This window comes from Chiroxiphia lanceolata, chromosome 1 (genome assembly GCF_009829145.1).
Source record: "Chiroxiphia lanceolata isolate bChiLan1 chromosome 1, bChiLan1.pri, whole genome shotgun sequence".
Lineage (NCBI taxonomy): Eukaryota > Metazoa > Chordata > Aves > Passeriformes > Pipridae > Chiroxiphia > Chiroxiphia lanceolata.
The window spans coordinates 131,300,333-131,314,759 of record NC_045637.1 but is presented as its reverse complement, the minus strand read 5'-3'; the positions used below and the strand labels follow the sequence as shown (position 1 = coordinate 131,314,759).

Genomic DNA, 14,427 nt, shown 5'->3' with positions numbered 1-14,427 from the left:
TGGCAAGCACAGACAACTGCTTTAATTAAAAATCCAGCAACGAGAGAAACATCTGCAAGAAAACAAATCTTGACTAGTTTGCCCATCATGTTGCCTCTCTGAAATGGGTATAAAGTACACATTTGAATTTTTCTATCTGAGAGCCATGTAGTTTCAAGCAAGCAAATAACGTGTTACCCAGATAGTGCAATATTCAACTGGAGACCCAGCAGAAATCAACCAGCTTAACTAAACACCCCTTTGAGAGCAGCTCTTTAGAGAGCCAGCTGAGCCACAAAAACTGCTGACATCTATGCAATTTATTGGCTTTCTTCAAATGAAGACCTCTGTATAAGGAAACGATTCAAGAGACAACTAAACTCTGCTGGAGTCATAATTAGCAAATAATAGGTTCCATTACACATACCGGTGTATATAACTCATATAATGACAGAACAAGCTCTCTTTTTCTCAAAAAACATTTTATTAACGTTACTTACAAATTTATATTTAGAAAATATTTAGGTGAAATAAATTGAAATTCAGACGTTACTGAAATACAAAACATACAAGAATGTGCAATATCACCATAGGCATAATCTACCATAAGAAATAAAACAGTGCCTTCAAAAGAGGGATTACACTTTTGCAGAAGCTTCTGCTGTTCTGCTCTAACAGCCACTGCATTAACACAGATATCAAGATCCTCTGCAGATGTAATCAGCATAAAATCAGTACAAATACACTGATTTATGTCATACAATAATCTGGAGTGTAACTTAACAGAAATTTCAAATGTCATGAAAGGTAATGGCTACATTGTTATTTTGATACTCAACTAGCTTATTCATTGCCTTTGTCAGAGTGTTTATCAAAGTATCCCTATTCCCAATTCTCTCTTGTGCGATGAACTGGATTCAAGTTTATACTTCTTTTACTGTTATGAAGACTTCTGAAAGCTTTGACTATGAATGTTAACTGTAAAAGACAGTCTATTTAAATGATAGTGCCAAAGCGTGTAAAATGCCAGGGCAATAAATCTCTGAACATACTTTTGAAATGTTCCTTTTCTTTAGCAAACAGAGGACACAAAAAAAAAAAAAATCCGTGGTAGACTTAAGCTGTTGTTCTCTTCTTAGTTATTCTAAGAGACAATTGACTTTTCAAATTTTAATTTATTTGCAACAGCTGAAATATTCTCCTAAGGCAGTAGTAACATTCCCCCATAAAAACATGGAAATCTAAACAGTTGGCTTTGCCAAAGTATTATTGCAAAGACAAGAGAGCAGAAGAACCAAACTTAGGTTCATTCCTCTATTAAATGCAGTTCTTTATAAAACACTAAGTTGGATAAAAATGAGTTCTGAAAGACAGAACCGTGTCAGTATAAAACTGTGTGGAAACTACCTTACAAAAGAAGAAAGTGGAATCAACAGAAGGTGTTTCAAACATCCAAGTGCACACCAGCTTTAAGACTTCTGGTTATACATCTGAGGTTTTTTAATCAGTTTTCTCATTATTTTTCTGCGAGATACACTCATTGGCTTGTTGATTCTCGGTTTCTGAGTCCCTGCTAACAAAACAAAGGAGGGATTTAAGGAAACAGCATGACAAACTCTTTATTGTTTGCAGGGTTTTTTTTTCATGTTATGCTGTTCTAACAGTTGTCCAATAATAACAAATAAATCAGAAACTGTAAAATGTGTTTTGCACACCTTATTCTCACACACTGTAAGATCTCCAATGTGTTCACCTTTGGTACTGGAATCCTACTTTGCTGCTCTTTTCCTGAGCAGGCATCAAAGTCTTATCTAGCTGTCCTTATCCAGTGAAGGATAAGGAATGTAGAATGAAACTAAATACACTGCTGTCCCTCTAAAAAAATAAAAACAACAAAAAAAACCAAAACCAACAACCAAATCAAAAACCATACACAAGTAAAAAAACCCCAGACTATCATTACATTTCTTTGAACAGAGGGGGAAAGGCTAAAATATAACCGGTGCTTATGGGAGATCAAGAGATGAAATGTGGGTTCTGCACAAAACTCAGAGAAGCTGCAGAGTGGCCTAAGACAGAGTTAATTCCAGAAATGCTTACAAAGGTGGATGAAATGTTTGAGTGCAGTTCAGAAAACACTTTGGATAGAAAATCTTTGTCTTTTTGCTACTTATATACTAGCAGCAGTTCTCAATCCTTTTGCTGTCACCCCAATGCATTTGTTTTCTTTTCCAATATAAACTTTTTTTAAATTAATCAGAAACCTTTTCACTTAAAACACTATAGATGAATTTAGTGAGCAGTTGTATATTTGCACAGGGAAGGTCAACTGAATTCAACTTGAGACTCCAGAAGGTAACAAGAAAGATGTCGAGGAGGAAATTTTGGGAGTAGGACAGGAGTGGCTTAAGTTGCCTGAATTATTTGCTTAATATTGCCATGCACTCCCAAGCTATAGAAATGAATATGTACAGCAGTAAATTAATGAGCACTAATTATGCCCTTAACTTTGGTCTTTGGCTGTACCAAGCCTTACTGAATTGTGAAATTTAGAAGTTGGTGAAAAAGCTTATAACTGATACTTGATGTTTGGTTATCCTGGTGCTCCAGTTACCAGACAGACAGCATTTCCCTACTTCTTTCTTCCACAAAAAAAAAGTGAGGAAGAAAAAACATGCAGGTGGATCTGGCTGGGCATGGGCAGGGACAGAGCATGGAGGTCAGACGCTGAAGAGGCAGTTTCCTTCCTCCTCTCTCCCTGCACACTCCAGACTGGAGCCTGGCCCTACCACTTCACAGGTACTAATAGATGCAAATTAGATAATCACAAGCATCTCAGATAAACTTAGTATGCTATTAAAGACTCTCTTATAATACTACAATAGCAGAGACACACTCAGACTTGTCATCCACAGAAATATTACTGTCATGACTAACTGGCAAGCAATATTTTTATTTCTGAGGACAGTGCTTGGGGTGCAATCCTTGCCTCAGCCCTTGATTTCCAGAAGAATTGTCTTCCAACTTAAGCCTTCTGATTACATACCTTCAATACTGAAGTACTCCACTCTCATGCATTTCATGTTTAAAACAAAGTTACTTTTAAAGTTTTTCTTTTTTTCCTTTTTTCCAAAGGCAATGTACATGCTAGATACAGTCTTAAATTCTTTTCCCACTAGTATCAATTTTTAAAATACTGTGCTGTGTCTGCTTCCTGAATCTTCCAAGGAACAATACACAATTATGCTTTTCTCTCTCTCACTTATTTTCATATTAAATGAGTTAAACTAGAGTATTAAAACTTTCAATAGCTGGTATGAACATGACTGCAAGTAAAAGCATAACTGTTTTGATTTACAAGCACAGCCAGTAGCTGGTTTAAATAAAACCATTAGGAAAAATCTATTATCATTCCAAGTCTTCCCCCCAAGGCCACAGAAACAGTTTACTCAGCACAATTAATGAGGCAGAAATCTTTAGTAATGAGAATAGGAAATGGGAGCTAATAGCAGGGAATCGAGGTAGGATGGTAACTCCTGAAAATACTAAGGGAAAAGGTAAATTGATTTCACAACTCACTTTAATCTTATTTAAAAAATATGCAGAATAAAAGGATATATTAATTAGTTCATGCAGGTACTGAACAGTTTAAAGATTGATTCCTTGTGGGCTCCAGTGAGTAAGTGGGCTCAGTCTTTTTGTGTGGCCTTCTCTACACTTCATTAATATATAGTGTAACCACCTCCATCGCACTGATCTTGCCAGAAGGATTTAGCATTGCATTTCAATTTTCCCTGAATGTGAAAACATCAAGTCCAAAATGCAAAAAGCATACCCTTGTAGCAAGCCAAGGCAAGTAAAAGAACACCGTGAATACTGGTTGCTGTATGTGGATTGCTTTACCTGCTTATGATTAACAAAATACAAAAAAATCTTACCTTTTCTACAGACATTGTAGCAATCCATTTCAGTAACAAAGTTATTGGCATTTCCACCACAGCCAGTGTATTTGAACTCCTTACACAATTTAGTCTTGGCATCATAGTAATAGCGAGGCACAGAAGAGGAACACAATCCTTCATCCTTAGGGCTGTAGCATAGCAAGGGACCAGCTTGGGGAAAAAAAAAAAAAGACAAAGAAAAACAAAAGAGAGAGGAAGAAAAATTATATAAATATAATCTCTATGCGTGGCTTCTTAAAATTTACCCTGCAATAAATTTTGTCTAAACTGCTTTTTTTCCCCAGTGAATTGACATGACTATTACTGAAGACTTCAGAGACTTACTACATCTAATTCCTGTGAGTTGTGAATTTGAGAAAGCAACAGATCAGCCCAGAAAACAGGATTATTGTCCCACAACTGAAATTCATCAGCTTTTCCCATTTGTGGTGCCATGCATATGATGGTTGAGATATTTACATAGTCTTATTGCATGTATATAGAAATATAACAATAATTTCAGTGGAACAATCTCTGTAGAGAAAATAAAGGCACTATTTTGCTATGATTTTGCCAGCAAATTCTGTATGCTTTCAGCAAAAAATACAAATTCCACCACTTTTCTCAAAAGAATCATGTTTCATTTTGCCTCAACAAAATTTTACTTTTCCTGCTGTAAATCTTTTATCAGCTCACTGGATGTGTAACAGAGAAATTAAAAATAATTCACCATTCACCTAAGAAAATGCTGACAGTCTGTCATCAGTCACAAATAACTGTCATCAAGCACTAATAAAAGGTTAAGCAGTGATAGCTTTGATACATTCTGGTAGATCTCTCTTCTTCAAAGATCCTATCTTGCACTGGACATTAACCTGGTGGTCATGACAATGCTTAGCTATATTCATCTGCTCATAGTTACAACCTTTCTTATTTAAAGCTCCTATGGAGAGACAGTGAAGAATCACATCAGGCAAAACTTCTATCAGAATCTGAGCTGTTGAGTGCCAAAAACCCAAGCCTCCTAACACCATCTCTCAGGCCTGAATTTTAGAAAGGCACTTCTGCTTTATATTACAGTATCAGTGTCCTGAATACGACTGCCACAATGTCTGACACATCTGCCTCAACACAGGTCTCCAAACCTGTTATTTCCCTTCAGCTACACCTGTACCTTGACTCTAGAAGTCAAGAAATCAGTTGCATGTAGCCGTGGAAGTATTTAGGCCACAGCATTTTTGCTCTTTCAGTAACAGCTGAGACAAGTAACACATTAAAATGAATGTGGACAATATAAACTTTGCTTCACAGAAGTCTTCAAAATTACCACTGTGTGGGTATCCAGAGGAAAATATCAAATAAAGTATCATCTTCATACCACTTTCAAATCATCTATTTTATTAAAAATTTGGAACAACCATTACTTCTTTCTGGCAGACAGTGGTCCACACAAGACTGCAAATCTCTGAAGTTGTTGCCATTTCCATAACAGCCACCGTAGATGAATTCCTCACACCTCATTGAGCTCAAGTTAAAGGCATATCTTCTTAGATAACTCCTGCAAGGTCCTCCATCAGCCTCCAACCGGCATAATTTGGGGACTTCTGCAATAGAAATAATTTCATCCTCTGTAAAATCAACCCTTCATTCTTCACAGATAGAACAACGTGGTAGTGTAGGCAAAACATTATTACTCCAGCTGTAAGCAAGCCCCAGCTTGTCCCACCTGCATTCTTTAATGACGTGGGATAAGATTTACAGGAGAAATCTGATGCATTGATTAGCCAGTAGGTGCAATATTAAATTCCAGTAATAGATAAATTCCACATGTCATTTCTGAGACAACTCATTCTGGTTTCTCTGCCTAAAACTGACATCAGCAAGAAGCAGCAACAAGCAAGAGGGACATCACTTGGAATCGATGATCTTAAAGGTCTTTTCTAATCTTAACAATTCTATGACTCTATGACACACCGGGTGGGTTCAAAGCATCCCGCAAGCTGCGCAGCCTCCCCGGTGTCCCCGCAGATCCCCTCTAGCCCCCCCTGCCACCCCGGGGCGCTCTGGGGCACTGCCGGTCCCTGGACTCACTCTTGATGGTCCAGCAGTTTTTCTCGCAGTCGTCGAAGGTGAGGAAGTTGTTGGCGTTGCCGTAGCAGCCCCCGTAGGTGAACTCCTGGCAGCTCTGCGTGTGCCTGTCGTAGTACCAGCGCGGCACCAGGGCGCGGCAGGGGCCGTCGTCGGGGGGCAGCAGGCAGGCGCGCTGCTTCTCTGCGGGAGATACCAGCGGCTCAGGCCACTGCCGGCACAGGTGGCCCCAGCCCCGCGCAGCCCCCCACGTGTCCCCCGCGGGGTCCCGCCGAGCGCCCGCTCCTACCTGTGAGGGAGCGCTGCGCCAGGGCGGCGCAGGCCAGCGGCAGCAGCAGCGCGGGCAGCGGCAGGCGGCGGCCCGTGTCCATGTCGCGGTGGGCGGGCGGCAGCGGGGTCCCGGGAGCGAGCGGCTCTGGACGGCCCGACGGCAGCGCTTTATATGCAGCGAGGCGGCTGCCCCGGGCCACCTCCCTCCTTGCGCATGTGGTGGGAGGGGAAGGTCTGATTCAGCGGGGCAGAAGGTCCTCGCTGACCCGGCCGCCACCTGGGCGCGGCAGCTGCGCGCCTGCGTGTGCCTGGGGGGCGCGGGCAGCACCCCCTGCCCCGCCACCGTCGGGGGGAGCAGCGAGATCAGGCGGGGGGCACCGCCGGGGTTGGCTCCACGCCGGGCTGCACCGCCCATGGCCGAGGAGCTCCCGCTGCGTAGCTACGGGGAGCTGGCTGGGGTCCCCGGCGGTCCCGTCCCCCGCCCTCCTCACATTATGGGATGATGCTCAAAGAGTATTTCCTATTAATCACGGCGAAATCCGTGACGGGTCACTTAGCGAAAGCCTTCTGTACCCGCCCCGTCGCCGTCGCCCCCCTGAGGCCGCTCCCTATTCGGAGGCTCCGGGTAGAGGGCGGTGGGTCGCCGAAAATCAAAGGCTTAGCCTGCTGCAGGTCCCTGATACAGCTGGATCAAGTACAGGCTGCCTAGCGAGTGCCACTGAAGCAAACGCGCGTAATTAGTTTAATACTGTTGTGGAAAACGCTGATGAATTTGAGAAAACCGAAGCATCGTCAAAGGGCTTGGATTCTGGGAAAACCCACGGAGATGAATCGATGACACCTCTGGCCAGTGCAAAGAGAGATGGATTTCAGGAAATATCGTGACTTGGTTTATTCTGCAGATTTTAATCCCACTGGGTAATGGGTTGTGATCAGGGGAAGAAAAGGATGAGCAGCGAACAGCATACTTTTCCCTCTCTAATCTATTAGAGACATTACATTAATTAGTGTTTACTCCAGATAGAATTCAGTAAGAGAGATAAGAGTGGCTGCAAATTAGGCGTGCTCTCCCTAGATAACAACAAGATAATCTGATCTCCCCATTGTTCTTCTCTGCTCCCTTTACAGCAATGGCGTTGGCCAAAGCCCTGCAGGCCGGCGCTGCCGCCGATGGGGTTGAGATACAGGGCCCTGGAAATCTGTGGCCTGCAGGAAAGCAGCAGAGTCCGTAGGGGCTGTAAGAAGGGGGAACTTAATAGCACCCTGATTATTTCAGGAGCTGACTTTCTCTCCATGACTTCTCTGCTTTTCTTATATCATGGAGGATTACAACCTAGTTTTCTGACATAATTTTAATTTTCTTAAAGGCAAGAAAGGAGTAAATTTAATCCCTACCCCACCTACATGTCTTCTGAAAGGATATGAATGGCACCTCTTCCTCTCCTTTTTTAGCACTGTTCCTTTTTTTTTAGAATCTCCAGTTGCCAAAGGATAAGTGGGTGCTTTAGTGACAAGAAAATAAACCCTGGTACAGTTTGAGTCATCACCATGGGACACATCTGCCATCCTTTAGAATTTTATAGCTACCACTGTTACTAACAGGTGTCCTCATTTTTAGGGAATTTGCTCATGTTATTAGGCAGAGCAATTATATTAAAGTTTATGTCCCTCTGTCAGGAAAGAACAAACAAATAAAAAAACAATGTACATTTTCTATTTCCAGAAGAAAGTAAAAAGTCATCCTTCTAATACTGGAAACTCTCAAGTGATTTTAATATGATGGTCTTTAATATGATGTCCTAGACTGATGTGCTTTGGTTTTCATCATAATTTTTGAGTTTCAAACAAAGTAATTGAAATACCACTTAAAATAATAGCAGCAAAGTGAATGCTATAATGCAAACACCATTTTCCATATTTTTCATTTCCTCTGTGCACACACACACACCAACCAAAGTGTGAGCTAAAGCCACCTATCCATCAATGCTGCTTTTTAGCTTCTCCTTTGCTATAACTCAGATTAGGTAAATATCTGTAAAAATACATGAAATACAGTAAAAGTTAACACAGCAAGTGGTAGAAAGTCCATTACTGACTGCCATCAACAGAGCTAGTCATGTCAGCAAACAGCTCTCTGGAGGCTTTCCATTACAGAGCTATGGATACCAAGTTCTTCCCACCCTAACCAGGTCAATGGTGTACCAGAACCCACCTTCAGCTCACTCCCACACCTTTGCCCACCACCACCACACCACATGCTCTCTGCCTCTCCACACCACAGTGCTTCTGTTCCTGCAACAGCCCTGGCCCCTCTAAGACTGGCTGGCCAGTTCCTTCCTCCTGTTTTGACTGGCCCAGGACCAGCAGCTGGTGGAGTCTGGAGATGCAGCTGTCAGTGTAGATTATGTGGGTGTACAAGTTGCATATCAACAGCTGGGAATGGGGAGATAATAAACAGAGGGAGAAAAACTGATTTTAGTGAACTGGCTAAAATAAAAGGAATACAGACCCCAAAAGCACGATAGGAAGAGCACTGGACAAGAAAGATGTAAATCTTACATACTGCAGACAGCTGCTTACATCTGGTGAGTGGGGAGAGGAGGAGAAATTAGTGTATTTAATAGGAAAAAAAGAGGTGGAAAGAGGGAAGGGTGATTGTCTATATGGACCTTTGAATTGCTAGATAACAGAAGGCCTACAAGCCCATTTTAATGGCCTGCAGCTATGTTCTGTCTGAAGGGTCCTGAGTTGTGCCTCCAGTGGTATTGTAGAAAAGCAGCTGCTAGGATGAGAGATGCTAGGGGCTGTACAAATAGGCAGGAAGGGACCACCCTGTTCTAAAGAGCACAGTGCCCTATTTGGTATCTAGACCTCAAAGCTGTATGCAACCACAGGTGAAGTTTCCTAGCTCCTTCTTGTGTCTTCTGAAACCCTCACTTATGTGGAGTACTCCACTCTCCACACCTCTCCTAACTCCATGATTTCAGAGACCCTTGATGCAAGCCAGGCACAGTAACTGTCTCATGCAGAGCTGCAATTCTGCTTTGCAGACACATCTACCAACAAAAGTTGCTGTCTCTGGCATTGATGGGCTGGCTGCCTGCTGGAGCAGTTAACATGAGAGTGGTTCCTTCCCCTCTCTACCTTTACTGTCCAGTCCCTTCGTGGTGGTAACGCACAAGTATCAAGGAATGTGCCCATGCAAACCACCTGCTTCTACCCTAGCTGCCGGGCAGAGTAACACAGAGCCAAAGGATGCTGGTGGCATGGACAAGCATGAGACATTGCGACGGTCAGAAGGTGGAAGAGGAGAAGGAGGTGTCGGGGAGAAAGATTTCACAGCTGGACCAAACCCCCCAGCCGACCTCGCTGCGTTTGCTCCGCAGCAGTGGTGAAGAGGAAGAGGCCGGAGAGATCAGCACAGCAGGGTCCTCCAGCTCCCAGCTCCTGCCGCCGGTGCGGCGGCGGGACCGAACGCACAGCCTGGGGGCCGATCCGGGACGGCCGGACCTCCCTGTGCAGGCAGGGCCCGTGTCAACGCCCCGGCAGCGGAGTCGGCCCGGATGGCGGGCTCTAATCCGGTTAGGGGGGATTAGCGAAGAGGTTTAAAGGCCGGAGCGGCACGGAGAACGGGTGCGGGCGCGCCGGAGAGGAAGCGGTCGCCGCCGACCAGCGGGGCAACTCGGACGGCAGCGTGTGAGTGACCCGGGGGCGGGCCGGGGGCGGCCGTCCCACCGTCCCACCATCCCACCGTCCCACCGTTCCGCCGCTCCGCCACCGCCCGGGGGCTCCGGCCCCGGCGCCCTCGCTGCCCAGACGTAACCTTTTGTTGTCCCTCTCTCCCTCCCTGTGCGCTTTGACAGTGTAGACGATGCCAGCCATCAACATCGAGGACCTGAGCGAGAAGGACAAACTGAAAATGGAAGTGGAGCAGCTCCGGAAAGAAGTGAAGCTGGAGAGGCAGCCGGTGAGCGGGCGCGGAGAAAGGACTCGAAGCTGCCCTGCCGCCGGGGCGGACGCCAGGGCCGGGGCTGGGGCGGGGAGCAGCCCGTTCGTCCCCGGACGGAGGTGCGGGGGCTCATGAGGCGGCCAGGGGCACGTTGGGAGGGCGGCGGGACCGGGGGCGGCGAGGCTGTGGGAGCCGCTCCTCCGGAGAGCCCTGGATGTTTTGGGACGGCTGCGGTTTGCACCGACGGCTCCTGCCACCCGCTTTGGATTAGGGGTCGGGGACAGCGTTGTCGACACAGCACCGCTAACACCGCGTAGGTCCTTCCCAGGGGTGACTGTGGAGCGGGGGAGAAGTAGAGCACCACTGCGGGAGAAGGCGCCGCGAGAGGCTGGCATGGGCGCGCCGGCCGCGGCTGTTCCCGGTGCATTTGGCACCCTTTGGCTTCCCCTCCCCGCGAGTCCCTGGAGCTCAAGGCCGGCACAAGGCAGCCCTGCAAGGCGAGGGAGGAGCACGTCGCGCTGTGTTCCTCTCCTCTGTAGACAGAACGCGCTGGGACGTGTCGGTGCCAGGAGATGGGTGCTGTGCGGCGGGAAGCCCTGCCGCGGCACCGCTCCCTGCCCCGGCTTCCCTCTTCCTGCGCTATGCGGTTCCCGGGCGGAGGGCAGGAGCCAAAAGGCTGCCGGTGCGGAGCCATGACCCACCGAGCTTTGTCCCATAGAAAAGTTGTACTTTTAGATATTTACACTGATTGTTCCTTTCCACAGGTGAAGTACTTTCCAGTTAAATGTTTGTGGTTTTCTACATTTTCTATAAATGAAAGACGTGCAGAACTGATCTTGCTCTGAAATTAATATTCTTTTTTTTTTCTTATTCTGCATGCCAGCAGAAGCAAGCTACACCTAAATAAACACTTCTACTTAGGACTAAAAATACATTTATATGTGGGAATCAGTGGCATTAGTCACACTAGTTACTAATCACCTGTCTAGGTGTTCAGCCCAGAAAATAAGAACGCTAGAGTTACATTGAGTTAGGTATCGGTGATTGTAGGTGTTATGGTATAGTCTAAAGCTCCAGCAGTGTTGAGGACTTGATATCGAACTACTATAGATAGCAATATCATCCCTCAGAGAGTTCCCAAGCAACTGAAATTTACTCTGCAGGAGCTAAAGGTTTTATATTATTATTATTATTAATAATAATAATAATTAATAATTCTAATAAATAATGATAATAATAATACTTGTCTACATTTTCAAAATAAACCAAAAGCCTGATCACTTTAGGGAAACAGATATTTTAGATTCACCTGAAGTAAAGCACAGACAGCATGCTCAGTTTTACCAGTGCATTGTAACAGAAGTTTCACTGTGAGAATGAAATCTGTATTATAGTCACCACAGTCCCCTGGTACATGTATGGTTGGTACAGGGACAGGGAAATGCAGAAGCCACACTTTTGTTGTTACCAAAATTTTTAGGCAAAATTTTCTTGACTCCTTCCTATACCTTTACAGCACAAAAAGGAAGTGTCCTTTTGAATAATTTTTGAACAAATAAAAATTTTTGAACGTGTATTTAAGCAGGCTTTTTTTTCCTTATAAATGAGAATGATCCTGGTAATGCTGACTGAAGTAAAACAAACCCTGGTCCTGCATAGACTTTGGAGCACAACTTTACTACAGGATAAGGTGCTCCAACTTGAATGAACAGGGTTTGCAAGGTAGAGAAGAGTAAGACATACAATGGGATTTGTAGGTCCAAAGGTAGCTAGATTTTATTTTATACACTGTTTAACTGGGAATTAAGTCTGTTCTTTCTGATGGCTTAAAGCTTAATTTTGCACAGGTCGTGCTCTGTTGTCTGGGATAGAGCAGGCAAATTCATTGGTTCTCTTGTTATAGTTCTACCTATGAAGTAAAATATAATTAACAAAGAAGGCAAAAGGCCTTAAATTAGAAATACTAATCATCTAGTGGCCTGGCCAACAGCTGGTTCCTGCTGCTGACGCTGCACAGCTGTGCTGCTGCAGGGACTGTGGGTAGGAAGGGAGGAGGTGGGGACAGAGCGTGTCCTCAGGCATGTCAGGTGTTCGAGCATCTAAGGACAGTTTCTGCTGACACAGGGAAAGGAAGCAAGAGGGGTGTGTGGATAAGGAACCTCTGAAGCTGGTGAGATTTGCTTGTGCACTCTCATGCTCCCCAGATACTGTCACTGCATGTTCTCTTGTCTTAGTGAACAAAAACTGAACACATTTCTTCTCCACGGGCAGGTTCTGTGCAGGCTTACCTACATCAGTGCTAGTTTGCTATGAATGCCACGCATAGTGTTATGTGTATTATGTTCTCTCATAACAAAATAGACTATTCTATTAACTATTGTTCAAAATAACCCCGGGTAACCTGTAAGTATATTGTCTTTCCCAGTCAGGTCTTTACTGTCACTCAAGATGCATCGTTGCTCTAGTAGAACCACAAAGTAAGAATTTGTATTACCACTGAAAAATCACTGCTGAATGTTTTGTTTGGGAAAAACACACGTAAAGACATAAATACTTTAAAGCTGAATTGAAAGTTACTGACCCTGAAACCATTGACCCTAAGTCATGCCAATGCTGAGGAAGAGTGTGATCTGCAGCTTAATAAAACTACGTTGGATAACTAAGTTTATGTAAACTTAAATGCAAGTTTAAGTACGCAGCAGTTGCTGTTACAAGTGGCATATACATTCCCAGAGATACTCACATGTTCTGCGAATATCAGGCTGTGAAAAAAGAGGAAAGAAGTGAGTCTGCGTGTGCTTAGTGCTTGCTCTGTGGTCAGATGTTTTATGCTTGGCGGGAAGGTAAATAAGAAAGATGTGAATTCACGGATTTCTTCCTCTGATGTTCATTAGCTCTGGTCATAACGCAGCTTCTTCTCTGTTCTTTCCCTCGAGGTGTCCAAGTGCTCCGAAGAGATCAAGAACTACATCGAGGAGCGGTCGGGCGAGGACCCGCTGGTGAAGGGGGTTCCCGAGGACAAGAATCCCTTCAAGGAGAAGGGAGGCTGTGTCATCGCTTAGAAGAACGGCCCCTGCGCCTGCCCCCGGAGCAGACATTGCTCCTGTACCCCTACGGAGTCACTAGCGTGTCCCTACCGCCACCGGTCCGTGTTGAACGAGCACAGGAGCGGATTTCTTGTTATTTTCTATTTCTCCTTACAAAAATACAGAAACGCACCCGAAAGCTGCCGAGATCCGCGCAGGCCGCTCAGCAGGGCCGGCTGTGCCCTGCTCCCCGGCGGGCCCGGCTCCTGTCGCTGCGCGGGGCCCTTTCGCCACCCGCTTGTCGGTCGCTTCATGGCTGTTCGTTGGCATTAAAGAAAACCTGCCCGTAACCCGAGAGCTACCGTGGCTTGCTGCGGGGAAGAGAGGAGCGGGAGGAGGGAGGGGACGGGACGGGGCGGGGCAGGGGCTGCCGGGGTGACCCGGGCCAGCTGGTCGGGCACGGCGGCTGCCCTCGCCCTTGGCTCTTGGAGCGGGACAGGCTTTGGCGGCCCTCGGCCTTGCCTTTGGAGCGGGACCGGGCGCGGCGGCCATGGCGCTGCGGGGCGGCGGGCGCTGGGCGCGCTTGGGCTCGGCCCTGCGCGGCCGCAGCTCGGGGCCAAGGGACGGCGGTGACACCTCGCAGCACCGCGACCTGCGGGCGGCCCTCAGAAAGGTACGGGGGGGACATTCGGGTAGCGGCGTGCCCGGGGGACCCGTCCGCGCCACCCTGCGCGGGGAGAGCGAGCCAGGGCAGGGGCAGTGAGCGGCCCAGAACGGCTCGGGGTGTGCTTAGATAAGTAACTTTTCGCTGCCAGTGCCAGAAACAGAACAGCGTGTCCCCTGGTCCCCTGCATGTGACCCGCAGGGTGGCACAGCCCTTCCCGGCGTGTGCTGCCCCGGGCCAGCGGGGCGAGCCGTGTCGGCCGGCCACGGATGCCGCCGGTCACTGAGCCAGCTCTAGACGGGAGTGATGGAAGGCTCCTGCGAAACTAGATCATAAGTCCAGAGGAAGGGAGGCACTTCTGGTAAGGTAATGTGCAAATTGAGTGTCAAACGGCAGTCTGCAACTAACGATAGTGCTGGTGAACTCTGTGCATTCCCATCAGCGAGGTCAGTGTCACCTGTAGAACACCGTGGTAGGATTAAGAGCACCTGCCAAAGCCAGAGAATCAGC

At 46.3% G+C, this 14,427-nt stretch overlaps 3 protein-coding genes across 6 annotated transcripts in view; 2 read left to right on the top strand and 1 right to left on the bottom strand.

Moving 5' to 3' along the window:
- Positions 1-519: 519 nt before the first annotated feature.
- Positions 520-6,410, bottom strand: TFPI2 (tissue factor pathway inhibitor 2). 2 transcript variants are annotated; one of them, XM_032712806.1, is made up of 5 exons: positions 6,298-6,410; positions 6,012-6,191; positions 5,345-5,524; positions 3,918-4,091; positions 520-1,552 (listed from the first exon to the last, which is right to left on the bottom strand). In XM_032712806.1, exons 1-5 carry the CDS (start codon positions 6,377-6,379, stop codon positions 1,449-1,451), a joined length of 720 nt encoding a protein of 239 aa, XP_032568697.1. In that variant the 5' UTR covers positions 6,380-6,410; the 3' UTR covers positions 520-1,448. The 2 variants fall into 2 exon arrangements, with proteins under 2 accessions (XP_032568697.1, XP_032568705.1); XM_032712814.1 differs by having other exon boundaries at positions 520-1,549.
- A 3,266-nt stretch (positions 6,411-9,676) lies between these two features.
- On the top strand, positions 9,677-13,603 carry LOC116785371 (guanine nucleotide-binding protein G(I)/G(S)/G(O) subunit gamma-11). 2 transcript variants are annotated; one of them, XM_032684723.1, is made up of 3 exons: positions 9,677-9,974; positions 10,142-10,245; positions 13,164-13,603. In XM_032684723.1, exons 2-3 carry the CDS (start codon positions 10,150-10,152, stop codon positions 13,287-13,289), a joined length of 222 nt encoding a protein of 73 aa, XP_032540614.1. In that variant the 5' UTR covers positions 9,677-9,974; positions 10,142-10,149; the 3' UTR covers positions 13,290-13,603. The 2 variants fall into 2 exon arrangements, with proteins under 2 accessions (XP_032540614.1, XP_032540604.1); XM_032684713.1 differs by lacking the exon at positions 9,677-9,974 and having other exon boundaries at positions 10,030-10,245.
- A 192-nt stretch (positions 13,604-13,795) lies between these two features.
- Positions 13,796-14,427, top strand: part of LOC116785366 (probable acyl-CoA dehydrogenase 6) — a 78,841-nt gene continuing 78,209 nt past the window's right edge. For both annotated transcript variants that reach the window (XR_004356506.1, XM_032684684.1), the window contains exon 1: positions 13,796-13,926. Coding sequence is in view for 1 of the 2 variants with exons in the window: in XM_032684684.1 (XP_032540575.1) it covers positions 13,804-13,926 (123 nt within the window). In the remaining variant the exon portion in view is untranslated. The remainder of the gene's footprint in view (positions 13,927-14,427) is intronic.

Excerpts from the sequence above, each read along its gene's own strand:
- TFPI2 (XM_032712806.1), bottom strand. The coding sequence starts at position 6,379 with ATGGACACGGGCCGCCGCCTGCCGCTGCCCGCGCTGCTGCTGCCGCTG. Across the intron at positions 5,525-6,011 it reads AAACTGCTGGACCATCAAGA|AAGTCCCCAAATTATGCCGG; the intron begins GTGAGTCCAGGG and ends TTTCTATTGCAG. Across the intron at positions 4,092-5,344 it reads CCACTGTCTGCCAGAAAGAA|CTGGTCCCTTGCTATGCTAC; the intron begins GTAATGGTTGTT and ends TTTTTCCCCAAG.
- LOC116785371 (XM_032684723.1), top strand. The coding sequence starts at position 10,150 with ATGCCAGCCATCAACATCGAGGACCTGAGCGAGAAGGACAAACTGAAA. Across the intron at positions 10,246-13,163 it reads TGAAGCTGGAGAGGCAGCCG|GTGTCCAAGTGCTCCGAAGA; the intron begins GTGAGCGGGCGC and ends CTTTCCCTCGAG.